General features: G+C 34.5%; 1 protein-coding gene across 10 annotated transcripts in view; it reads left to right on the forward strand.

Moving 5' to 3' along the window:
* The window catches only part of LOC143225333 (homeodomain-interacting protein kinase 2-like), a 99,036-nt gene that overhangs the window by 64,693 nt on the left and 8,073 nt on the right, over positions 1–26,270 (forward strand). For 8 of the 10 annotated variants that reach the window (XM_076454537.1, XM_076454543.1, XM_076454538.1 and 5 more), the window contains 12 exons: positions 7,180–7,336; positions 7,877–8,093; positions 8,742–8,827; positions 11,204–11,269; positions 15,626–15,802; positions 16,663–16,844; positions 17,946–18,167; positions 19,175–19,309; positions 20,596–20,771; positions 21,571–21,760; positions 24,337–24,655; positions 25,375–25,520. In XM_076454537.1, the coding sequence (XP_076310652.1) occupies positions 7,180–7,336; positions 7,877–8,093; positions 8,742–8,827; positions 11,204–11,269; positions 15,626–15,802; positions 16,663–16,844; positions 17,946–18,167; positions 19,175–19,309; positions 20,596–20,771; positions 21,571–21,760; positions 24,337–24,655; positions 25,375–25,520 (2,073 nt within the window). The remainder of the gene's footprint in view (positions 1–7,179; positions 7,337–7,876; positions 8,094–8,741; positions 8,828–11,203; positions 11,270–15,625; positions 15,803–16,662; positions 16,845–17,945; positions 18,168–19,174; positions 19,310–20,595; positions 20,772–21,570; positions 21,761–24,336; positions 24,656–25,374; positions 25,521–26,270) is intronic. The other 2 variants (XM_076454539.1, XM_076454542.1) reach the window with 1 other exon arrangement.

A 26,270-nucleotide genomic window follows, 5' to 3' on the forward strand; every position in this document is an offset into this window, starting at 1 on the left:
TGCGTCCCCTCGTAGGGCTCCATGGTGGGTGGGGTCAGTGGGTACCGAAATTTTTTTTTTTTTTCCTATGGATCCTCCTTCAAAAAATTTAAATAAAATAGTGAAAAAACAGTCAATGGGTAAGCGACCACATCTTGAAGACTGAACAGCAATCTTCAACATCTGTAACACGCGTACCTCATTTTCTTATATTACATTCTCTTTCAGAAAAACCTTTAGGGCAATTGTCCCCCTTTTTTATTCAGAAGGGAGTAGAGGGACTTGCTGGCTCTCCAAAGTCAGTAAAGAAGGTTCGATCTGGAGACATATTGGTTGAAACATCCACATCCCAACTCCTCTTGAATTCAAAGGCAGTTGGGGATATACCTATTGAGGTTACACCTCATGCTACTTTGAAATCTTCACAAGGAGTTATTGTTGAGAGGGATATGAAGAACATCCCCGAGTCAGAGATTCTCGCTGGTCTCTCCATTCAAGGAGTTTCTGCAGTTAGGCACATCTCCACTTGCAAAGATGGAGTTACACTACCAACAGATACCCTCGTTTTGGCATTTACTTCATCACGTGCACCTGCCACGATCAAGGTAGATGTTTCCAATGTCAGAGATTTGGCCACTCAGACATCATGTCGTGGTTTCCTGACATGTACTCGTTGTGGTGGCAAGGACCACGATGCCTATGAATGTGACTTGGACCCACATTGCGTCAACTGCAATGGTTCTCACCCCTTCTACTTTCGTTCTTGCCCAAAATGGTTGGAGGAAAAAGGGGTGCAACGTTTGAAAACGATACATAACATTAGTTATCCTGAGGCTCGGAAATTGATGCCCACCACTCCATCTCGGGCATATGCTGCTGCACTTCATTCCACAACTTCAGTGGGAGTGCAGACAGATCTCTCTGTGCCTCCAAGAGAATCGTTTTCAAAACAAATGAAAAGCCTTTTGACCTCCATGGTTAAAAAGGTTGATGAATCGACTTCCACACCCATCTCTGTTCCTCCCATACATTCCAACAAACCTCAAGATCCACATCCTTCAGTTTCAAATTTCTTCTGATGCATCTTTTTCTCCCACCCCAAGAGGCAAAACAATCATTTGTTTGCGTCCTCAGTCACTGGAATCCCCTTCCAATAACAAAGACCTGCCCACTCGACCCAGGGCAGGATCAATGGAGGTTGATAGACCTCCTCCGGCTAAGAACAGTAAGAAAAAAAGACGTGGTCGTAGACAGAAGGGTTCTCCAGCCACTTCACCTACCCGTCATTAAAAATGGCCACCTTGATACAATGGAACTGTCGAAGTTTACGTTCTAATCTGGATGATATCAAAACACTGATTGCTTCCTACCATCCTGTTTGTCTTTCCTTACAAGAAACATTTCTCAAACCTGCTGATACAGTCATCATTCGGCAGTTTTCTCTGTACAGAAATGACAGGCTGTGTGATGGACGAGTACATGGAGGGGTGGCACTATTGGTTGATCAGCATGTGCTCACCCTGTCTTTGTCACTCAACACACCCTTGGAGGCCGTGCCATCCATGTTTCCTTGGGTCATACCATCACTGTTTGTTCTCTCTACCTGTTACCTGGAGAGACATATGATCAATCAGACCTTGATGCCCTCGTTGAACAGTTGTCGTCTCCTTTTCTAATCCTGGGGGACTTTAATGGATATCATCCCCTCTGGGGAAGTGCTGCTATTGATGGGAGGGTTCGCTCTGTAGAGCGTATGCTCTCTGATCAAAATCTTTTTTTTTTCAATACTGGTTCTTCCACTAGGTGGTTCACGCACCTAGTCAGTCCTTTACCTCTATTGATCTCTCGGTTTGCTCCCCTTCAGTATTCTCTCATTTTTCATGGAGGGTTGACAGTAATCCACTAGGCAGTGATCATTTTCCTATCCTTTTAGAGAGACTGGCCATGGTTGATGCCACCCTACCCGCGTGCCCCGGTGGAAGCTGGATCAGGCAGACTGGTCCACTTTCACTGCTCTCGCAGAACTTGATCCTGCCATCGTAAATTAGCCATCAATAGACGACTGTGCGGCTGAGGTAACTGGCTGTATTATACAAGCAGCTGCTCAGTGTATTCCTAAAACCTCGACACGTTTTCTACAATATCCTCACCCTGGTGGAATTCTGCTTGCCACTTAGCACGGAAGGCTCAAAAACGGGCCTGGGATACTTTTCGTAGATATCCCACACTTTCAAACCGCGCCGCTTTCCAATGGACCCGTGCACATGCTAGGTGGGTAAGACGTCAAAGCCAGAAGGAATCTTGGATTAAGTTCACCACTAGCATATTTTCTACCACCAGTTCCAAGAGCATATGGGACAGGATTCGAAAGGTTAATGGGCACTACAATTCTGTCTTCCTCTCGATCTTACTCTCTGATGGTCAGGAGGTGGCTGATGTCCGGCGCATCGCTGATACTCTAGGTGAAAGCTTTTGCTGGGTATCTAGCACTTCTGCTTGTTCCTCCACCTTCTTGGCCATCAAGACTCGGGCAGAGCATTCACCTCTTTCCTTTCGAACTGACTGTTTCTTTGACTATAATGGTCCCTTTACACTGGTGGAACTGAAAATGGCCCTTCGTCGGTCTGCCAGTACATCTGTTGGACCTGATGATGTTCATTATGACATGCTGCACTATCTATCTCCTGCTTCTCTTGATGTCCTTCTGATTGTCTTTAACCAGATCTGGCAGGATAATGTTTTTCCTGATGCCTGGCACCAGGCTATTATTTTACCTTTCTCTAAACCTGGGAAAGATCCCAAGATTCCTTCAAACTACCGTCCAATTGCTTTGACGAGCTGTCTCTGTAAGACCTTATAAAGGATGGTTAATGCTCGTCTTGTTTGGTTCCTCGAATCAAACAACCTCCTCTCACCCACCCAGTGTGGGTTTCGACGACAGCACTCCAACATGGACCACCTAATTCGACTTGAAGCATCAATCAGAGAAGCCTTACTCAAATGCCAACATCTTGTATCAATATTCTTTGACATTGAGAAGGCTTATGACACAACATGGAGGTATGGCGTTTTGCGAGACCTCCATACATATGGGTTACGTGGCCATTTACCCATGTTTATTAAACATTTTTTAATGCACAGGAGATTCCAACTTCGTTTGGATTCGACACTTTCCTGTTCTTTTGTACAGTAACTTGGAGTCCCTGAAGGCTGTGTTTTGAGTGTCACACTCTTCAGTATAAAGATAAATGCCATCACTGAACAACTCCCTCTCACTTTTGCGAATGGGCTGTATGTCGACGACTTTCACATCTCATTTCAGTCGTCAAACATGAGATATATTGAGCGGTAACTACAAACTTCCCTCAATCGTGTACTGAAGTGGACTGTGGCGAACGGCTTTAATTTATCTCTCTCTAAAACCGTATGCATACACTTTTGCCGCCAACGGGGTATTCACCCTGATCCTGAACTTTATGTCGGTGAAGGTTCGCTGCCAGTGGTCCCTGAGACCAAGTTCTTGGGGCTTATCTTTGACCGTAAGCTGACCTTTATACCACACTTAAAGCAGCTACGGGTCAAATGCACAAGAGCACTGAACATCCTCCGTGTCCTCTCTTCTACCAGTTGGGGAGCAGATTGATGTTCAATGTTAAAGGTATATCGTGCTCTTATTCAATCAAAACTCGACTATGGATCAATGGTCTATGGCTCTGCCAGACCCTTGGCCTTAAAGATGCTGGACCTTATTCATCACCAAGGATTTCGACTCTGCACTGGGGCTTTCTGTACCTCTAGTTCAAAGCTTATACGTGAATCTCATGAACCTTCTCTGCACCTTCACCGTTTGCAACTATCTTTACAATATTCTTCGAAACTTCATTCCTTAACAAAGCATCCCACCTGGGGTTGTGTTTTCATTCCTCAGTGGGCCCTACTTTTTCAGAACAGACGATCTGCCATTGCTCCGTTTGGCCTTGGCATCTGGGTGCAATTGGATGAATTGGGTCTATCCTTGGAAAACATTGCAGAATCCACAGGTCAGCTCATCCCACTGTGGCTTATTACAGCCCCCAAATGTGACCTTTCTTTCAGTCATCTGAAAAAGGCAGATACTCCAGATTGGAAGTACCGTCTTTTATTTAACGAACATCTTTTGAACAATCATTCAGTTCCCATTTATACAGATGATTCCAAATCAGGTAATTCAGTGGGCTCTGCTATGGTTTGCTGTGGTTCAGTGGTTGCTCGCAGAATCCCCTCTACAGCTTCTGTGTTCACTGCCGAACTGTATGCCATATCTCTTGCCCTGGATCATATTGCAGCTGAGCAGTACTCCAACTGCACTATTTATACTGACTCGCTTAGTTCTATACAGGCCCTGGAATTGCTACACGTTGGCTCACACCCTGTTATCGCTGATATTCAAAACCGACTGGCCCATTTCTCATTAACTGCTACTTCTATCCAGTTTTTATGGATACCAGGCCATGTTGGTATTCGCGGGAACGAGCTTGCTGACACGGCAGCTAAATCTATCTGCTCCGGCACTATCACCACTGTGCCTATTCCGTACATGGACTATGGTCTTGTATTCAAGCCTCGGCTCCGTGCCAGCTGGCAGTCCACTTGGGGGTGAGCAATGCGACAACAAGCTTTTTCAAATAAAACCCTATATTGGGCTTTGGCCATCTAGCTTCCATAAAGTTCGAAAGGAGGAAGTTGTTGTAACTGGACTACGCATTGGTCACAGATATTTAACTCATCGTTTTCTTTTATCTGGAACTGATGCACCAATGTGTAGTTTGTGTAACACTCAAATCAAAATCAGCCACATTTTACTTTCTTGCCATCATTACAATTCTCAACGACGGCAATATTTTAAACATGTTTTTTCCCAGGGTTTATCAGTAACATTGGATAGTGTTATTGGTGATGGTGACACTGTCCACCTTGATAAAGTTTTTAGGTTTTTAATGTCCATTAATCTTTTTAACCTCTTTTAAGTGTTTGGTATTTATTCATTACACCTTTTTAATTGTGGTTCCTTTTGTTACAGTTTCATTCTCTATAGCTCAATTTGACATTGGAAAATGGCCATAATGACACATAACCCGGAACCAGGACTGGAAAGACCAACATCAGGTGACTGATGGTGATTCTTATACTTACCTGTTGGTCTTCTTGGTGGGTTATGGTCGTTACCTTTCTGCTACAGGAAGTCCAACTTTGTAGTTGTTATTACACTTTTGCTGCATGTCATTTAACACTTTTATTACTTTACCTTATAGTACTGGCCATAATGACACATGACCCAGAACCAGGACTGGAAAGATCAACTTCAGGTGACTGACGGTGGTTCTTATACTTACCTGTTAGCCTTCCTGGTGGGTTATGATCATTACCATTCTGCTACAGGAAGTTCTTTACAACTTTGTAGACTGGATGTCAACATTTGTTTTATTCCATTTTCTGTTTTAATTGCTGTTTTGCTTTTACCTTCATTTACTTTGACAAATTTTACTCCATTTACTTTGCTTTTACCTTCATTTACTTTGACAAATTTTACTCCATTTACTTTACTTTTACCTTTTTACTGGACATTTGGCTACTTATTATTACGATTTTGCTATGTGTCTTTTAAAACTTCTATTATTTTACATTTTGATAATGGCTGCTATGACACATAACCCAGAACCAGGACTGGAAAGGCCAACTTCAGGTGACTGACAGTGGTTCTTGAACTTACCTGTTAGTCTTCCTGGTGGGTTATGCTCATTTCCATTTTGCTAGAGTAAGTACTTTACAACTTCTTTTACTCTGCTTTCTCTCTTAACATTATAAACTAGGTGTCAGCATTGGTTTTATACTTTTTCTGTTTTTCAATGATGTTTTGTTTTACCTTCATTTTCTTTTATGTATTTTACTACATTTACTTTATTTTTACCTTTTAACCGGATGTTTGGCACAGATAGCGTAGCTGTTTTGTTTCATAAAACACTAAATCAATCAATTCAGTTTCCGTATGCGTATTGTCATTGTTTTATGCATTTCATAAGAAGTTATTAGAATAATTTACTCTCTAGATAATAAGTTTATTATTATCCAGAGAGTAAAGATTGTTTTCTTTTGTGCTAAAATATTCTCAAAAATATTTTATTTCAAATCTTCATTTTTTTGGTTATAACATGTATGGCTAATAGCCTCGTATATGTACACAAAATACAGCAAATAGCTTGATCACTCTTAATTTTAAATCTCTGCCAAAATAACTTTATACAAAATTATTACAGCCAAATAAGAAAGTTACTAACTACAATGATAGAATAAAATGTTGGAAATAATATATATCTTATTAAAAGTCATAACACTGGGGAACACTTTTTCAGTAACTTTGAGTTGCATTGGATATTTTAACTGATTCTGTAGGAGATTTAGGCGCTGATTTCAAATCTGAAATTAGTTTTTCTCTACAAGCTCTAGTTTGTATGCAATTTGAGGTTAATGAAATTGTACAAATGTGAACTTGCGTAAACCATGTATAAGCATTTTCACGTCCATTTTTTGAACAGCCACCTTGATAAGTTCCCTGACAACCTGGGGGCTGTGAGTGACGAACAAGGAGAACGATTCCACCAAGACCTAAAGGTCATGGAAGAACGCTACCAAGGGCGCTGGGACAAAAGTATGATGGCTGACTACTGCTGGAGCATTAAATGAGATTGTCCAGAAGAAGTGTACAAACGCAAAAGTTACAAACGCAAATTCCTACCTGAATAAAATACACAAACAAATTGATAAGCTATTCCTATAATTTCCTATAATAACGAAACATTAAAAAATAAATAAAAATGTCAAATTGCATAAAATCTGTAGCTTGCAGACAAAAACCAACTTCAGATTTGAAATCAACACACTCAAATTGACTATAGAAAGGTCTTTTTTTTAAATGCAACAAAATGAGTGTTCCCCAGTGTAATCAAAATATTTTGGTATTTTTTCATTATCTGTTAAACTAGTTATGCAAATATCAAAACTTCTCGTAATGTATATGTGATTTTCAGTGTGTGGGGGGGTACTTTACTGAATGAAGTTACACAATTTTGCCTTTCACAAATATTGTTTTCTAAAGCAAAAAATTGATTGTAAAGAAACCAAGTGAATTTTTATTCATATTTCATGCATTTTACTATTTAACAGTGTGAAAGCTTCAGTTCAGATGATGGAAGTATGTCACAAAAACAGACATACATATGACCAGAATGGTAATCAAGTGTCAATCATGGGTAACTTTGGTTCATCTTCTACTAATGTAGCTCTTACATTTAACAACCAGTTGAGTCATCTTCAAAACCAGGTAATGCTCGCATGAAGTTGTAAACACTTGGAACAATTTATTACTGTTTAATAGTTTCAAAGTTAAAATTCATAAAACTATTTCTGTCTTAATAACATGTTACTTACTTTAGATAATATTCTGTAACATCTTATTATATTTTAATCTGTTATTAAAGCAGTTCAGAGACGTAATTCTGACTAGTGGAAAATAACTTTGCTGAAACTGATGAATATTTTTTTTCTCCCCTCCCTGTCCCCCCCCCAGGACTTTCAAGGTTTGATTGGTACATTTTGTTACGTTGTTATTAACTGCAAGACTCAGGAGATTCATCTTGTACAAGTGTCTTGCCAGTTGAAAATTTATTATTGCATGAAGATAAATTAGATTGAAGATTGGATGGACATTCTGAAGTAGTCTCATTAACTTGTAGAGAAAAAAAAAGTCTTAGTTTTCTGTGTATTTTAGCATTTTAAGGTCAACTGATACCTTCCCTATATAATAACTTTTAGTGATAAATTGAGATGTTATATTAACCAGTTTTATCTATTTTGATCTAAGTATCAGCTTCAGTCTTCGAGTTTCTATCAGCCAGCTAATCAGGTTGGACGGTCACAGCAGGTGAACATCCCCCAACAACAGTCACAAGCAAGGGTCAGTGGAGTTTCTGCAGTACAGGGAAATCAGTATGTCACTACTGGTGCTCGAGCTACTGACCCTTTCCAGCAAGCATCTCAGTCTCTTTGTGTCCCCTCAATATTGTGCCCTCCTTACCAAGGTATTGTTCCATTTTTCTTTGTGTCCTCCCCCATTTAGTTCTTTGTTTTATATTTTGTTACTTCTCATCATTCAGTTCATGGTATTCTGAGCTTTACCTATATTATGTATTTGTCATTTGTATTTTTTATAGTTCTGTATCTCATAGCCTTAATTCCTTCTATATTTTAATCACTTTAACATTTACTGTTGTCTCTTTAAGTTAGCATGTTTGAATCTATTGTATGATTTATTAGTTTTGGCTAATTTAATTCTTTTGCAAGTGGGATAATATGACCTTTGACACACAGTCACATTGGTTATTGTTTATTTGTGTCATGTAATTCAGTGTACTTAATACTTAGATGTATTTTTTCACAACTTGGAAGATTGATTATTTTTAGAAGTGGATGGTTATGATTATTTTCTTAAGTTGTATTTTTTTCTTCTCTAAACTGTTAATAAATGTATAACTTAAATATAACAACTCCAGTTTCTTTTTCACCACATAATTCTTGAAATATATCATATTATGATTCTTTTATTAGTTTTGGGTATGTGCCATTTGAAGTGAAATATTTATTACAAATATATTTAAAATTAATTCATCCTTACAGGTATGACAAAAATGTACTTTGGTATATTAATTTTATTTATTTATTTTTCTAAGGATTAAACTCTCCTACAAAACATGTAGTACCAGTGGTTGCTCAGGCAGCCCAGGCCTTGCAGATACAACCATCTCTTCTCACACAGGTATTTAATTTTAGTCATACAAGTAACAAGAGAAGAATACGGTGTAGGAACCAGTCATACAGTTATAAATATTTACCTTTAGAATAGCAGTGATAATTTTATTGTATTGCTAATATATATAATCAGTGATAATATTATTGCATTGATAACATATTAGTTAATTGTTAAATATATTATACACTCTAAGGTGAAGTTTGAATATGGAAAGATTTGATTACTTATGTTACTGTTCCTAATTGTTGCTATTTCACTATGTTGGAATAAGCAAAATGTGACACAATGATATATTTATGTAAAACAGTTATGAACACCACCATAGAGGAGTGTTTAGTAGAGTGTATCATTGATCACATTTGGTCCTCAAAAAATACAAAAATTTGTCCATGTGTCTGTTATTAACAGACACAGACCATTTTTGGCAGAACGATGAGGAATGGCATCCTACAAATGTTCAAGTTTCATTAAAAAACCTGATTGTTTTTGACTGAGTAAAAATATTGTGAAATATCAGTCTTTATATTAACGGTTAGAGTTTTTTGGGAATTTTGTAACCTTGACATTGACTTGACAAAAACTAATAATTTCTAAGTGGGATCATAGTTAAAATGTTTTCTGACTTTTGTTTAAATCCCTTCAGTCGTTTTCTTGGAAATTCTTGCTAACAAACACAAAGAGAAATGCACATGTAAGAGTGGAAATTATCTCTATGTTCTTTGCTGGTGGAGGTAACCAATTCCAATTTAGAGCCAAACATATGTTTTGAAGATCTGTGTTACGTCAGTAGTGCCAACTTAAACCTTTCGTAGTATATCTTAAGTAATATTAACAAGTTGTTCTCTTTGTAGTTATGTGTGCAACTCGGCTAAAAATTAAGATAAAAGAGTATGTTAAACTTTAAATCCCAACTGCTTTCAGCCAATAATAGTGATGTAAACATAACATTTGTAAACTATCATTATTTGGGGTGTAACTATTGAGGTTTCCCCCTTTTTCTCTATCTAACAACTGTTTGATTGTTTCTGTTTTCAATTCCATCTCACCAAGAATTTTTTGAAACAGGTTTTTTTTCAAAGTAAGGAGTGGTTTCTGATATTTTAATAAAGTATTTTTATGAAAAACAAACAAACAGGTTTAAACTGTGATATATTGAAGCTACTCTTTGAGCTGGATGATTCCAAGCTTATTGTGACAATCACCACCAAGAAGGATTATGTAAATGTGTTCCTTTTCACAGTGTTCAAGATTGAATGTGGTTTTGTTGAGATACATGTGTATAAATCAAGACCTCCAAAGGTTTTGAAAAAGTCTTTGAAAGTGAGAATTTGTTGAACAGCTCATCACACCCATCTATCACCATATAGTTAATTCATAATATTTATTTGTGAGAAAAACGTTATATTGTTAAAAACGTGTTACTCTCTTTCTCATCAGATTGTTTCTATAATAATATGTAAATAATAAGTTGATTCATCTTAACATGTAAAACACTGAAAATTAGAAGTGATTTTGTTTGTTGTATAAATATTGTTTATTAAATAATAAATAATGAATGCCCCCCAGTGGCACATCTGTGGACAGAGCACAAATAGAATATTATGTAGTCTTGTGCTCAATTACAAACAACAAATTAGTTCAAAAAAAGAAAAAGCAGTGTTAGAGGATATACATTTGTCATTTGAGAAATATTTTTTGTGCTATTCATTTTGTAATATCATGCATTTATTTGTTACTTTGACTCTGCAGTACCAACCCATTTAACTTTAGTGTCAGACTCGTTTAGGTCAGAAAATGTTATCAGTTTACCACTTATTGGATCCTTCAATTTTATTACCTTGATAAGAATCTTGTACTGTTATTTTTAATTTTAGTTTATCAAATTTGTCCAACCTGACAATGTTGTTTTACCACAATTATTTTACTTAACAGTGTGGTTATTTAAGTGTTACTCTTCCTATAATGTGCTGGACCATAGTGCATAAAGCTGGACAGGTGCATTGTTTATTGTCTGTGGGTACATTTGAGGGCAATAGTCATTTAGACAAGCGTTGGGAGTGGATGATGTTGCTTAGTTGCCTTCCTTCTAGTCTATTAATTATCCAGTAGATTAAGTCAGATAAGATACGGTTAATAAAGATATTGTTGCTATTATGACTGGGATCACAAGACAGCAGGTGATGAGAGAAATGGAAAGGGACGTAATCCTGAAACATGATGAGAACCATTTTTGATGATGTCTTTATGTGATTAAAGTCTTCAGTTACCTGTAATATAACTTTCCATTGTCACACAGTGTAAACTTCATAAATCTGATTTAAAATTACATTTAGCATGATGCATAGTGGTGATGAGTAAACATTTTAATTTTTTTATTTTCAGGTGGGTACCCAGAGGTATGTTCCTTTGCCTGTGGTTGAACAAAATGGAAGACAAATGCTTCTTACGGTGAGTTATAATTCATCTACTGTATGATCTGTCAAAAATGGCAGGGGTAAGTGCTACCACCCCCAACACATAATATACTCTAACCTCTTGTTTCACAGCTGATTCAAATAAATAAATTTTGCAAAATCAAGCTTCACAAACAGAGGCATAAATGTGCAGTCAAGGCAGTCAAATGTTGGTAAATTCCTTTTTGAGCCAATCAAAATTAAGAACATACATAAATTAAATTCACAGAATATTTCATAGAATGATTATTGGTAAAAATCAGTTGGATTAACAACTTCTAATAATCTAGAAATGCCAGTGTGTTTTGAAAACATTACCCTCCGATAATGGCTTTTACGTCATTTTGCTTAACAATAAAAGTATAACCTAAAGTTGTTAGTCTGTGTACTGAAAGTATAAAATGAAATGTATAGACAATAAAACTGAAAAAAAATATTGTTGATTTCTTAATTTTAAATTCCTCATTGATTAGAAGAGATTTTTTTAAATTTAGAAACCTTGATGATATAACAGAAAATAGCTTAATTCAGAAAGCATTTAGCTTAAAAATTGAATATATTTTTACATTCATGATAATTGTTATGTACTTTGCTCTAACCTGGGTAATCTCACACTACATCTTTAAGCTTATTATACAAACACTCACTACACTTATAAGGTGTCACAATGCACACACTCCATGGCCCACTTTATCCCCATCACTAAAATTGTAATGTGCAGACAGAATTTGAACTGTTTGGCTAAATAAATTTTGGCTTTTATGACTTTTGTTTCTAAAAATTAAATGTGATGTGACATGCACAGGCATTTATGTGGCTAGATCTCTGATCTTGATGTTTATGTCATAAAACTTTATTCAGATATTTCACAAAAAGTGTGAGTGAATTTATAGCTAGAATTCGTAAATTAGATTTGTTTTCAGATAAACCACCTTATAAGTTTTAATCTTGTTTTTATCTCGCTAGAGCAAATACACTTTCTTCAAACCAGAAACTAATATAATGACAAACTTCTGCACAGTGTTCTGAAAGGAAAATTTATGCAAGAAAGGAATGAGACTTGAAATAGAAACGCAAGATCTGAACCAACATAGTATCAACACAATTACTAGATCTAAATAAAATAAAATAAGCTCTTGACTGAAAATAAGAATTATCAAAACATGAAAAACAATTATGGACAAATTAAGGGAAAAAATACGTTAAAATCAGGAACATAATTTTTTGAAATATATTGAAAACTTTTTTAACATTTCTAAAAATCCGATCCACTTGGTAACAACTTAACTTAAAAATGATTTTGTTTTATTTTCTGATTCTTTGATTGGTTTTTGGGGTCATGTTTAGGGCGGTTACTTTAATATTTTTAGCGTAAAGATTTAGCTTTGTTGAATTGTGGAGCTATAGGCTTGTTGTGATCTTTAATTGAAGTACTATGTGAGTGTTTTTCAAAGGAGTTCTTGTTCATTTGAACTCTGATGTTGGCAACGTTAGTTAGAGAAATCTACTGACAAACTGTTGCATTGGACATCAGTAATAAAATTTGAATATAATTTATTATATGAAAATACAGTGAAGGATTTAAAATCCAAGCTATTTATAAGGTGAGAGATTCTAACCTAAGTCTGAATGTAGGACCATCATAGTCATAGTTTTAAGATTTCTTAAGTAATATTTTTACAAGCAAAGTAATTGTGATATTAATATTAAAATTACTTTTATGCATCAGAAAATTTTCAAAATTCATATGCAAAGTCTTTAACTTCCAGACAATTATCAAACATTTTTTGAGAAAACATATATCTGTTTTATCTGTTATATTTACCACTATCTCTGTAATGTCATTTTGAATGATTTTGTAACCATTGTATAAAATTACGAAAACAAATCTAAGTTATGTTTTTCATTCCAGAATGACTGCAGATTACAACACTAAAACATGTGTATATATATATATAAACAAAAAATGGTGCATAAATTAAAAATATCCCAGGGTACAGGTTATAATGTGGGATATACAATGTACTATAGGTTTGGAAGGTAACTGTGGAAGTAGGATCCATATTGAGGTGGGGATGCACCGTCTATCAGTCTTATCCTCTGTTTGCTGGTTTTACATAAGGAATAATTAAATAATAAAGTAATCAAAGGAGTAAAAATTAAGAGAGTGAGATGTGGGTGCTCAATCCCACAAGTCTCACTTTTATATCACCTTTTACTACCTGTGGATAGTTGGGGAAAGTGACTGCTTTCCAAAGTAAGAAAAAGAAAAATTAAATAATAATTATAAGGTACTACCACTCCAGGTAGTACTTATTTACCCCCAAATGGTAGTACCTTATTATTAATTTTTCTTTTTACTTTAGGGAGTAATTGTCTTCCTGCAACTCATCCTTACATCTGTTAGAGGTCTTAAGTCTATCTGTTACCCAAATAGTCATTTCAACTGTAAGTGTAGATGTTTGATATATTGTATTGTGTAACAACTGTGACCAAATACCTAATACCTATGTTTACTGAACATAGAAGAATTATATATTGCATCATAGTTAAAGGTCAAACTAAATTTCTTTTATTACTGTACTTCAACAAAGTTTGTTCTTCTGTTGCTCAATGACATCCCCTCAAACACCTTTCAAATAATCAGAAATGAAAATGAAATAATTTTTGAATGAATTTTGCAAGGTTTAACTTTTTTAATTTTCAAAATGGGTTTTTTAATGTTTTTTTAAAATTATTTAAGTTATTTTTTAATGCTGTTTAAATGTGTTCAAGTTTTTTCTATTTCCTTATCTCTAATCTTCCCCTCAGTGTCGATTCCTGTACATGGTGAGGGGACCTCCCAGTGAAGGTTCTGCTTTTTCAGTTTACCTCTTCTGGAATCTAAACATTCACCCATGTGTTTGCCATGTGTGATGACCCTTGAAGAGGAGGAGAGGATCCTGGTAGTTGAGGGGTCTAACCCTAACACACCACTTTGACCTTGAATTCCTGTAAACGGGTGGTCCTCCTTGGGTCAGTTGGTTGGTCCACTTGGGCTAGGGTCAACCAAGTACCAGTGTTGGATGTTCTTAACAGTTGATGTGGACATTGTATATGATGCTGGTGTTTGGGTATAGTGCACACCAAACCCTGGTGTTGCTGCAGTGTTCTTGTTTGACATTGTAGTGCATCCCCTCATAGGGCTTTATGGTGGATGGGGGCACTGAAATTTCCTTTTTTTATTATGGATCATTCAAATAAAAGCTGAAATAAAATAGTTAAAAACTATCCATAAGTAAATGACTGCATCTTGAAGGTTCTGACCAGCAATCTTCAACATCTCTAACACCTGTTGTACCTCATTTTCTTATTCTACATTCTTTTTCAGACAAACCTTTAGGGCAAATGTCTCCCTTTTTCATTCATAAGGGACTAGATGGACCTTCTGGCTTTCCAGAGTCAGTAAAGAAGCTTTGATCTGGTGACATATTGATAGAAACATCCACATCTCAACATAGTGAACTCCTCTTGCATTTAAAGGCAATTGGGGATATACCTATTGAGGTTTCACCTGATGCTACTTTGAATTCATCATGAGGAGTTATTGTTGAGAAGGATTTGAAGAACATCCCCAAGTCAGAGATTCTCACTGGTTTCTCCACTCAAAGAGTTTCCGCAGTGAAGCATCTCTCCACTCATGAAGATGGAATTATGATGCCGACCAACATCCTTATTTTGACATTTACATCACCACATCCACCTTCCACCATCAAGGCAGGTTATCTTAATTGCAGGGTATGGCTATACATTCCAAACTCTCTCTGATATTCCCAGTGTCAGAGGTTTGGTCTCTCAAAAACATCATGTTGTGGTTCCTTGACGTGCTTGTTGCAGTGGCAAGGACCATGATGCCTATGAGTGTGAAACAAACCCTCATTGCATCAATTGCAGTGGGTCTCACATGTCCTACTTTCATTCTTGCCCTAAATGGTTGGAAGAAAAAGAGGTGCAGCATTTGAAAACAATTCATAACAATACTTATCCTGAGGCTTAAAAGTTGCTGTCCACCACTTCATCTCGGATGTATGCTGCTACACTTTGTTCCACTACTACAGTGAGAGTGCAGATAGATCTCTCTGTGCCTTCAAAATAATCATCCTCAAAATAAATGAAAAATCTTTTGACCTCCATGGTTAAAAAAGTTGATGTATCAACTTCAACACCCATCTATCTCTGTCTCTCTTTTTAAGTCAATATTTTTAAGCATTCGTATGAAAAGAAGAAATTTCTGAAGTCTGTGGTCCTATGAGAGTAAGTAAAATATGCTGAGAACAATAAAACATTGTGACCAAAGTTTTATATTTTATAGAATGCTGTTCAGTCAGGATGGACAGCCAATCGTCAGATGTTTGTTCCTTCGTGGCAACAACTTCCAACACAACGATCGATCCAGCAACAGGTGTTGTCAGACTCTGAAGTCTGGAACCGATCCCTTGTTCTTGAGCAAGCTGCTCTGTTACCTCAACAGCCTGCTATCATACCTGTGGTAAGTATATTTTTGTTTATTTTTTCCAATTTTAATTTCCATAGGGACTGTTTTTATCCAATTATGGTTGATATATGATATATAGGTGATATATGATATATGGTTAGTAGATGGTGCATGATATATGGTTAGTAGATGATATGCAATATATGGCTAGTAGATGGTACATGATATATTGTTAGTAGATGGTACATGATATATTGTTAGTAGATGATATGCGATATATGGGTAGTAGATGGTTTAATCACAAAACATTTTATATGACATTAACAATTTATGAATTTTTTACATTAGAAGATACTTTGCAGGATTTATTGAAAGGTAAAATAATGAACAACATTCCACTTTTTAATTCAGATTTGACTAAAACCAGTGATCCATTATTATAATTAAAAAGTAGATTGTGTTGTGGGTCTTAGTAAAATGTTAATTGAAAATGGGACTTTTTGATTACAGGTTATTAAGATTTCTTCATTTGGCTTAGAATGCAGGAAACTCTACAATTTATTTTGTATTTGATTATTAGACATATATTGGTGATTTCTTAAATATGACCCTTCATGTATGTTGTTAAGCCTTTTTATGTTATAATTTTTCGAGTAAAACTCACCTTCACACAATTGGAAAAGGAAAATCAGAAAAGAATATACTATTTTCTATAAGGTAATCAATAAAATATACAAGTTTCTATTAAGTTTTTAGAAATGTTTATGGAAAATAACTTTATCACGGTATTTTTAATGAGATGAGATACCTTTGTGCTTTTAGTTGTTATCGAAGTGTGTGTAGTTTATTCTATGGTTATTTCTTCTTTGTGTGTTTATCCATATGATTTTTAATCTTATTTTCTTCTGTTCTAGCAGGCTACTACACTTGCAGCCCCAGGGCTTCAACAACACTGGGGAATGGTTGCAACTGCTAATCCTAATCCTGCTCACTGTTACATTGGAAGTACTCGTCAACAGCAGCAAGCTGTTATGGATCATCGTGGGGTTAATGGAGCTGTACAAATAGCTTCTTCAAAAAGAGTCACTAAAACTAAGTAATTCAGTATAATATTTAATAATTACATACACAATCATTTGGGAAAGGTTTTTGTTTAGACAGTTTATTGCTAGATATTTTTAAAGTTTGTTTTTCACTTTGCTTATCCATGTAACAATGGAATAAGTCAGTGAGATGTGGACAGAGTTGTCATTTTACATCAAACAAATATAATTATTCTATAAAGTGAAATATTGTATTGTCAGTTAAGTTGATTATTTTTCTATGTGATAACACAATGTGTATTTATTTTTTCAGAAAAATATTTGACTGATATTCACAATAACTAAGATAAACTTATTTGTGTCTCTCCCCTTCCCATTTTGGTCTCAAAGCTCTACCACTTTATATGTGTATGGATATTTCTCACTGTTTAACATTTATTTCTACTTTAAAAACCTGGGTATAATTGACTTTACATACATACAGGTGATTAGTTATGTTGGGGTACAGTCTCTTTACCACATAACTGTTATATACCAGCTTACTGTTACTGGAGTTTAAAATGAGTAGTTGTTGGTTATCATAAAATCTGTAAGGGGGTTTTAAGTAAAAGAAGTTACCGTGTTAGACCAATGGTTGATATGTTATTGTAATCACTGTTAAATATTTACTCCTGACCATGTTTTATTAACTGTTTTCCGTCCTGTTTTGTATTTACATGTCTCAAATGGTTACTTTTGTAAGACAATAACTGGGAATGAGAAAGTGAACTCAGCTACTGTTTGTTTTATAGTATTGTACTGAAACTATATAAAACATGTACAGTTTTCTACATACGTGTGCCAATATTCTTTACCATTACAAATTCTGTTAAAGAAAATTAATGTTTGTTCTTTCATTTTTAACAACAACAAAAAAATTCTTCCAACCTTTCTAAAGTTTAAAATGTGTTCAGATGCACAGGTTCACTAGTATTTCAGACAAGTTATTTTTCAAATTAAAAGGGCTTCAGTCCCCATTTGTTTCAAATTGTGACATGTTTCACAAACTTGAAAGCTAGTGGTTCTTCCATGGATATAAAATTTATACATTTTGTGATTTTTGCATAAAGAATGTTTATTCGGTTCACAGTTCAAATGTTATTGTTTTGGGTTAGGCCTAGCAAGAAAGAAGTGAATGGTACTCAGCTGTCGCCCATGAAGAAGCGTGTCAAGGAAGGAACTCCGCCTAAATGGGAAACAGTACCCCATGCTCACAAAGAACGTGGTAATTATCACTTAAAGAAAGTGATAGCTAGCGGTGGCACCAAAGAATGCCGCACAAACTTGCACGTTGATGGAGTGCAGTGGTCAACTGAAGCAAAACCTGGAAGAGACATGTAAGTCAAAGGCCTGTTATGGTGTTGCTCAATAAGTAAATGTGCATGGTGCATACTTAAAAATAATATCCAACCCTCATTAATTTTGAAAAATATATGGATACTTTGTCTCCTTGGTTCTTTATCAGTTTATAAATTCTGTTTTTTCAGTAAAATATTTTAATTCAAGGTACACAAAATCATGCATAAAACTATAGCAGTATTTTTGTAAAGTTATCATTAATTTGATGTTCTGATTTCCATTACATTAGGTCTGTTTTAAGCTAATATTATTGTACAGTATAGTTCACTTCATTCGTAGGATGAGTCAACCTTATATATCTTTCTTCTTGAAACAGTCAGTCAGCATTGACATTTTTTAGATACAACTGATTCTAAAAGAATTTTTGTTCCTGTAGTCATCAATGTCTTTCCTTGACAGGTAATATTCTACATAAAATCTTCTCATGAAACAAACTGTTTCTAGATGTATTTGCTGTTAAATCATGCTAATTCTGGGTATTTTACAAATTTCATTCCAAGTAGTATGATTTTGGTTTCTTTTGAAATACACTTATTCTTGGAGACAGTGCAGTTTTCAATGTTTGAACAGGCTAATTCTGAGTGTTTTGGTACTTGCTGTTGAAACATACTGATTCAACTTGTTTTGGTATCTTCCACTGAAACAAACTGGTTCTAAATGTTTGGTATCTTCCACTGGAACAGATTGGTTCTGAATGTTTGGTATCTTCCATTGGAACAGACTGGTTCCAGATGGTTGGTATCTTCTTGAAACTGGTTTTGATGTTTGTTTTATTCATTTGAAGTATACTGGTTTTTAGGTTTATTTGCAATTTTTTGTTTTTTGGAATAACTTGTTTGTAGATTTTTCACTTTATCTCTCGTAAAATTGATTATACATGAGATGTTTGTCTGAATATGGTAATTTTTATATAATTTTACACATTGTTTAAGTATGAATTCTGTTGCACAAATTTATAAAATTGTTATTGTTTATTGGTTTCCAGATTTAAGGAAGTTACGTACTCTCCTAAACAAGAGAAACACAGACAGACCATTGTAATCAGAGATACTCCAAGTCCTGCTGCTAGTGTGGTGATTTTGAGTTCAGACTCTGAAGAAGAAAGGGAAAGTCCAACGTGGTAATAAAATGTGTCTTGTGGTAAATGTTAATATATGAGGGAAATTTTATCAATTGTTTTTCTACATATTTTTGATAATTTAATTCTCAAAAGATGTACGTAAGCTTAAGAGTTTGTTTGTATCTATACTCCAGACACATGGCTTTCTTAAGAAAATGTTAATTCAATAATTTGTAATATGTCATAGATTCTATGTAAACAAGAGTGTTTTTGGAACTTCAATCATGATTGTCTGTGTTTGAGTGCAACAACTGTAAATATTAATATCTTTTTCTAACCCAAGTGTTCTACCTATTCACTGTGTTTTATTATAAGTACAGTACAGGTACTGAAGGAGATGTGAAGTTAGTAATGGTTCACAGAATACAGAAAGTAAATGAATGTTGCTGGCTTTGGTGTGCGAAAACTGACCGTTAATGAATGTCGCTGGCTTTGGTGTGCGAAAACTGACCGTTAATGAATGTCGCTGGCTTTGGTGTGCGATAACTGACCGTTAATGAATGTCGCTGGCTTTGGTGTGCGATAACTGACCGTTAATGAATGTCGCTGGCTTTGGTGTGCGATAACTGACCGTTAATGAATGTCGCTGGCTTTGGTGTGCGATAACTGACCGTTAATGAATGTCGCTGGCTTTGGTGTGCGATAACTGACGATAACTGACCGTTAATGAATGTCGCTGGCTTTGGTGTGGCTTTGGTGTGCGATAACCGACCGTAAATGAATGTCGCTGGCTTTGGTGTGCGATAACCGACCGTAAATGAATGTCGCTGGCTTTGGTGTGCGATAACCGACCGTAAATGAATGTCGCTGGCTTTGGTGTGCGATAACCGACCGTAAATGAATGTCGCTGGCTTTGTGTGCGATAACTGACCGCCGTAATGAATGTCGCTGGCTTTGGTGTAACCGCGATAACTGACCGTAAATGAATGTCGCTGGCTTTGGTGTGCGATAACTGACCGTTAATGAATGTCGCTGGCTTTGGTGTGCGATAACCAACCGTAAATGAATGTCGCTGGCTTTTGGTGTGCGATAACCAACCGTAAATGAACGTTGCTGGCTTGGTGTGTGATAACTTAAGTTTTTTATATTTTTATTTAATGAATGATGGCATGTTGAGCTACAGTAACAGCTACAGCTACAATTCTTTATTGTAAATATAGAAGAAACTTGGTGATTGTTCAGTCTATTATTTAGTTTTGATATGTTTGTAACCTGTGTTGTTTTAACCATTTTTCGATGTATGATACAATTCGGATTTTATAGTAAATGATCTTTCATATTTTCAGTTGTACAAACAAAAATCTAGTCCAAAATAGAGGTTATTCTATTACGGTCAAAGATCCTGCTAACAAGACATCATCAATGATAGGTTGCTTAGCAGGCACAACTTGTGCAAGTGTACTTCCTTTAACACCAGAATCAGAAGCTGGGATTTACAGTATGCAGTCCACACCAAGACAAGGTAAAACAGAAGATATATGTATGTTTTAAAATGGGTAGCAAGGACATTAAAAGGTCCTAAAATGTGCAATCATCTGTGCATTAGTACAAGATTCTGTGACTTGTGCATTGCATCATGTAAATAATAAGGTAACTCTGACATTAGTGTTGTAGTGGCTGAATTTTTCAGGAAAAATAGCATAAAATGCATCTTGACCATTTGTGTTAATAGCAAATTGTTTTTACTTGTTCTGTCCTTCAAATTAGTTAAGTGTAATAGTTAACCAAATCAACTTTCATCACAAGTTTGTTAAAAAAATATTGTGTACATTTTTGTAATGTGAAATCATTAGATCTTAACGTACTTAAAATATTTGCTTTTCAAATTTGATTCGTAGTTCCTGATTGGCTTCAAGACTTGAATGTGAACTAGAACCCAAGACTGGTATTAACTAGAATAACCAAAGTTAATCTTTTTCTCTGGTTTGGATTATTTTTTTATAATTTCAAAAAATACTTTAACTGTTTAAACACAGAGATTAAGATAATGGAATAATTTTTCAAACTTGGAGGAACAAAGTGGTAGTAGATTATAGAATGAAGACTAAAGCAAGTTTATTAATGATCTTTGTAGACCAACTTTGTAATATTATTTATATAAAACTGGCGTATTATATTCAGAGAAATATTTTGAAAGATTTCCGTTCATTTATTCTGAAAAATACAGCATATCACACAGTTATTTTGAATAAAGTATTTAAATACAGTCAGAGTCAGTTTTAAAATAAGTCAAAAACTGTTGACTTGTGTTTTCTTCAAAGCCCATCTTTCTTTACTGAACAAACTTCAAGGAAATGGAAGTTATAGCACAAGAAAGAATGTAGTTAGCTGTGTTACAGTGCCAGACTCTGATTCGGAAGGTCATTACAGTCCGGTTCGACCTTTACCAAATTTCATGTCAAATGATGTCATGAAAATAATCAAGCCAGAGCCACAGAGAGACAGAGACACGTAAGTTGTTTATTACAGTTGCTGTTGAATGTTATTCTGTGAAGATTATTTTTACAATATTTACTAAGGTATTAAAAAACAAAGCAAAATATTGAAACTTGTGAACAGGGATGAGAATTGTACATTGTTTGACAGATTTTTACCATTTCTATCTATAATCAGTCATCCACTCAGTTCAGTTACAACCAGTGAGAATAATAATGTTAAGGTTTTACTGGGGCTGGAAACAAAATACTTGTGCCAGTAGATTCAGTCTGAGAATGTGTTTTCAGTTAAATGTTTATGCTGAACTTTGGGCTCAGTATGGCCCAGTGGTGTCAAATTGTATGTCTGGAGATTCATGGTTTGCTTCTTATTTCTTCGCTTTGTGTGCATGATGAAAGTGACAGTAACTTCCCACTATTTTGTTAACAAACTGTATTCCCTCTTGTCTGTTCCTTCAAAATGAGAAACTAAGCTCCATGAGGATTACCTGCATTAACTGTCAAAGATCCAGCAAGCAAATAAATGCTTTAGCGGGATTATGGACATGCAACTAATTGCAAAACATTTTTTGAAATTCAAAGTGCTCAAGCAAATAGAAAATACATTAAATTCTTAAAGTGCTGTTATTAAAAATCACAAAGAATCAGTAGGCAAGTAGGTTTTAAATGTTTTACTATCTATCTTAGTGATGTGTTGTTTGGATCAATAATATAAGATTACATAAGAGACTCTTTTTTTAATTTTGTTTTATTATCATTTTTGTTTGTGAAATAATTTACACCAACCCTACATCAGGCAAAGATAGTTGACAAGAATTCTTGTACAAATTAGAACATTGCCAGTGTGATTATTAACTCTGGCATTTTTCCATATCATGGTTTTTTGGGAGTTACATTAAAAATGTAGTTAAATGATTTTATTATCAATGTATGAACATAACTTTAGCATTAGAATAAAGTCTATACTTTAAACTGTATATAAACTTACTTTCATCATTTTAATTTTAAAAAGAAATATTTAAAAATTATCAGTCATCACTTGTTGTCAGACAGCACATGAGCACTGTAATTTCTATAACTTTTAGTTTATATAACTTCAATAATATATCATCTACAGTATTTGGAATGTAAGCACGATTTATGAACAATCTCATGGTCAAATACAGTTTTAGCATCCTAATTGCTCTGTTTATTGAGTTATTGATAAATTTTAGCATGGCAGAAAACCTGCTTGTCTGTCTTTGACTTTCAAAATCATGTACTGTTGTTTTTTATTTAAACGTCTGTAACCAATAGAAAGAGTTTTTTTGTTTAAATCCTGCAATGATCTGTCTGAATTTGGTGACAACAGGCTTTAGGTCATGGTAAGTGATTGGTAAGTCATGGTAAGGTAACTTTAGTGCTTACAACCATAACATCTTTCAAAACTAGTTTATAGTCTAGTTAGAAAACTAGTTAAGTTGTTGCTTTTTTGACATTACATTTTAGAAACATGGTTATTTTTTGTTCTAAAATTCATATTTAAAAGATACATGAATTTTAACATAGATAAAGTATGGTTAGCTAACTGCAGGTACAGATGAGTTTCATGTATATGTATGTCAGTCTATGGGAACTAGCTAATATTTTCAAACTTTTATGAGTTGGTTTTGAAGAATGAATAAACTGTACATCATACAAGCTAGGTGATAAAACTAGGAAATTATGTAAACTGTATGTGAAGAGGTAAACATAGAAATTTTGAAAATCATTAAATGGAAGATACTGCAAAAAATGATTAATTCAGAGAAGAAATAATCTATTTTTCATTTTATTTCATTATTTTCAAAATCTCACATTGATTTAGCTATAGTTTTTGTTAGGTTATAAGAAATAACAGATAAAATGTAAACAGTTTCTGTATAAAACTGTTGATGTTTATTTAGGAGATTCTAGTCTTACACAAGTGAAATATGAAAACTGTGAGATTGAAAGAATTTTCTTTTATCATGAAAACCACTTTTCACTCAAACTGACTCAGTAAAGGCTTCAGAAATTCATAGTACAATTTTCATTATAAATTATTTATTGAAAACTCTTGTAGTGTGTTCATGAAATGCATGCTCCTTATAGTTTATGAACAACAGACCACTAATGTTTGTGTTGTATATACACATAACTTCGATCTTATCCATTTTTGTAAAGTGTTGAAAGTTTTTTAAAGTGAAAACTTAAGCATGTTAGCTTATTTATTCCAACCATAGCCTGCAAAGTGTCTTGTATTTTTAATTTATTCAGTATTGATAGAAATAAATATATTGAACATGAACCTGTATGTGAGGAAGAATAGTTCAGGTTGTAGTGTCTATAAAATGTATTATTAGGTAATTTACAATCAGTGATGTCAGTACAAACATTTCATGAAAATATGATAATGTGTTTGGTATAATAAAAAGATTACGATTCTCATTGATAGTATCTGTAGTTTTCACTTCTGAAAATGATTTTTGTTTAAAATTCAATTTCATTATTATTTTGGTTTTATGGACCAAATTTTTAGGGCTATAATTTCTATTTAAAAACCTTGAGATAACTTTTAGATTTTGTTTTCAGTCTCCTACCTGCTGTGTCACAGAAAAAGCAACATCTTGGAAAGGCTCATAACCAGGTTGTTTTCCAATCTGATACACATTTGGTTGCCACAAAACGTGAAGTGAGTAGTGCAGGTGACAACGAACACATACCTATTGCTATGATTCATCCTTTTGAGAACCATGGACAGAGTGCAAGGATGGTGAATAAAGACTATTGTAATGAATACATACCAAGTAGCACTGAGCTTCTTCCTCATTGTACTCGTCACCAGGTGCAAAACCTAGAAGGAGATCGTCTTATTAAATGTTCAGGTTCTCCTGTTACTGTAAGAGATGGGGTAAGCAGATGTTTTGATTGGTCTTAGTTGCCTTGTAACAGAACAATCTCTAGTATGATATAAAAATATGTCATTGCGAATAAAGTAGGATTAGAATACTGTCACTCAACACATGTAAAACCTGGCATTTTGTGCTAACACTAGTAGTAAATGGAGAAACTTAGTTTAACTGCAAAAGGGCACTGTCTGATAATACCAGTAAATATGAAAGGCTTGTTTATGTAGCCAATAGTTCTTGAATTTTGTTTATAAGTAAAAATAAATGAAAATTAAAGTGTGAAGAGAAACAATGAAGCTAAGAGTTTCTAATTAGTCAAAGCTGTAAGAAGTGAAAAATATGCAAGTTTTTTTACTTGTGGGTTAAACCAACTTAGTATATTGTAGGTAGATAAGCTTTCCCACTGTCAAACGTGTATGAAATTTTCAATTAAAACTGATATTTACTAATGTATTTGCACTGTGTTTTTAATATATGTATATAATGGATTTAGGATTTTTGTACTGTCATCTGAGTATGGTATTCTCATTCTTATAAACTTCTATATTAGCACGAAGTACTGCTTAAGATGTATTTCACTGTCTGTATAATGTAAACAAACCCTGAGTGTAGTATTCTCGTTCTTATAGATGTCTTTCTTAGCAGGGAGTTATGCTTAAGATGTATTTCATTATCTGTATGACATAAACAAATCCTGAGTGAAGTATTTTCATTCTGATAGATGACTTTGGTAGCAGGAAGTTCTGCTCATTTTGTTAATGGTGTTTTGGGAACAGGAAGTGATGTAAGGAACACTCATCTTTCGCCAGTACAACATGTAGGACAACCATTTTATCTGGCTAGTAATTCTCAAGCTGAACTATTTAGGTAAGTTATAGTTTGTTAAGATATGATGGGACTTGGTTACCTGTAATCACCTAATTAGTTTATATGAGTTAAAACATATTGACAGACAATTTTAATTCTGTATCCTTCTTACCAGTTACGTGGATTTATAAGTTACAGTCACTGAGAAGAGAAACAAAAATGAATGTTGTATAAACTATTGTGATCACTGTAAAGAATTGGTTATGTATTTCATCAACTTGTATAATTGTCTTCCAAACCATTACACATTACCTCAGCTTACTAAGGATTGTGCTACATTCCAATTAGTGTGTTGAAGCAACACTACATTGCTTTACAAAAAAGCAACAACTTTAAAAATAGTTTTATTTCATAGTAATAAAATGTTTTTTGTTTTTTTTTACAACATACATTATAAATAAGGGTAAAGCTACCAGTAATTTTCTTTTCTACATATTCAGGAAGTTGAGTATTCATTTTTAAATTACTCCTTTAGTGGCTTATAAATAAGTCTGGGCTTACAATGCTGTGGTGGTCAGAGCATCATTGAGTGGTTTTGCATTTACCAACAACCAAACCATTTTTAATTTATGCTGAAATGTATTAATTCTTTTTTTTTTTTTTTAATGCCCAGTTTTTACTTTGTGTATGTGTGCATGTATTACTTTTTTTATTATTATGTCCAGTTTTAATGAGAAATAGTTTGCAAGAATTAATCCAGGCAAGTCATTTTTGAAACATGGTGCCCGAGTTATCTTGAGCAAATAAAAG

Source organism: Tachypleus tridentatus, chromosome 9, assembly GCF_004210375.1.
Source record: "Tachypleus tridentatus isolate NWPU-2018 chromosome 9, ASM421037v1, whole genome shotgun sequence".
In the NCBI taxonomy this organism is placed as follows: domain Eukaryota; kingdom Metazoa; phylum Arthropoda; class Merostomata; order Xiphosura; family Limulidae; genus Tachypleus; species Tachypleus tridentatus.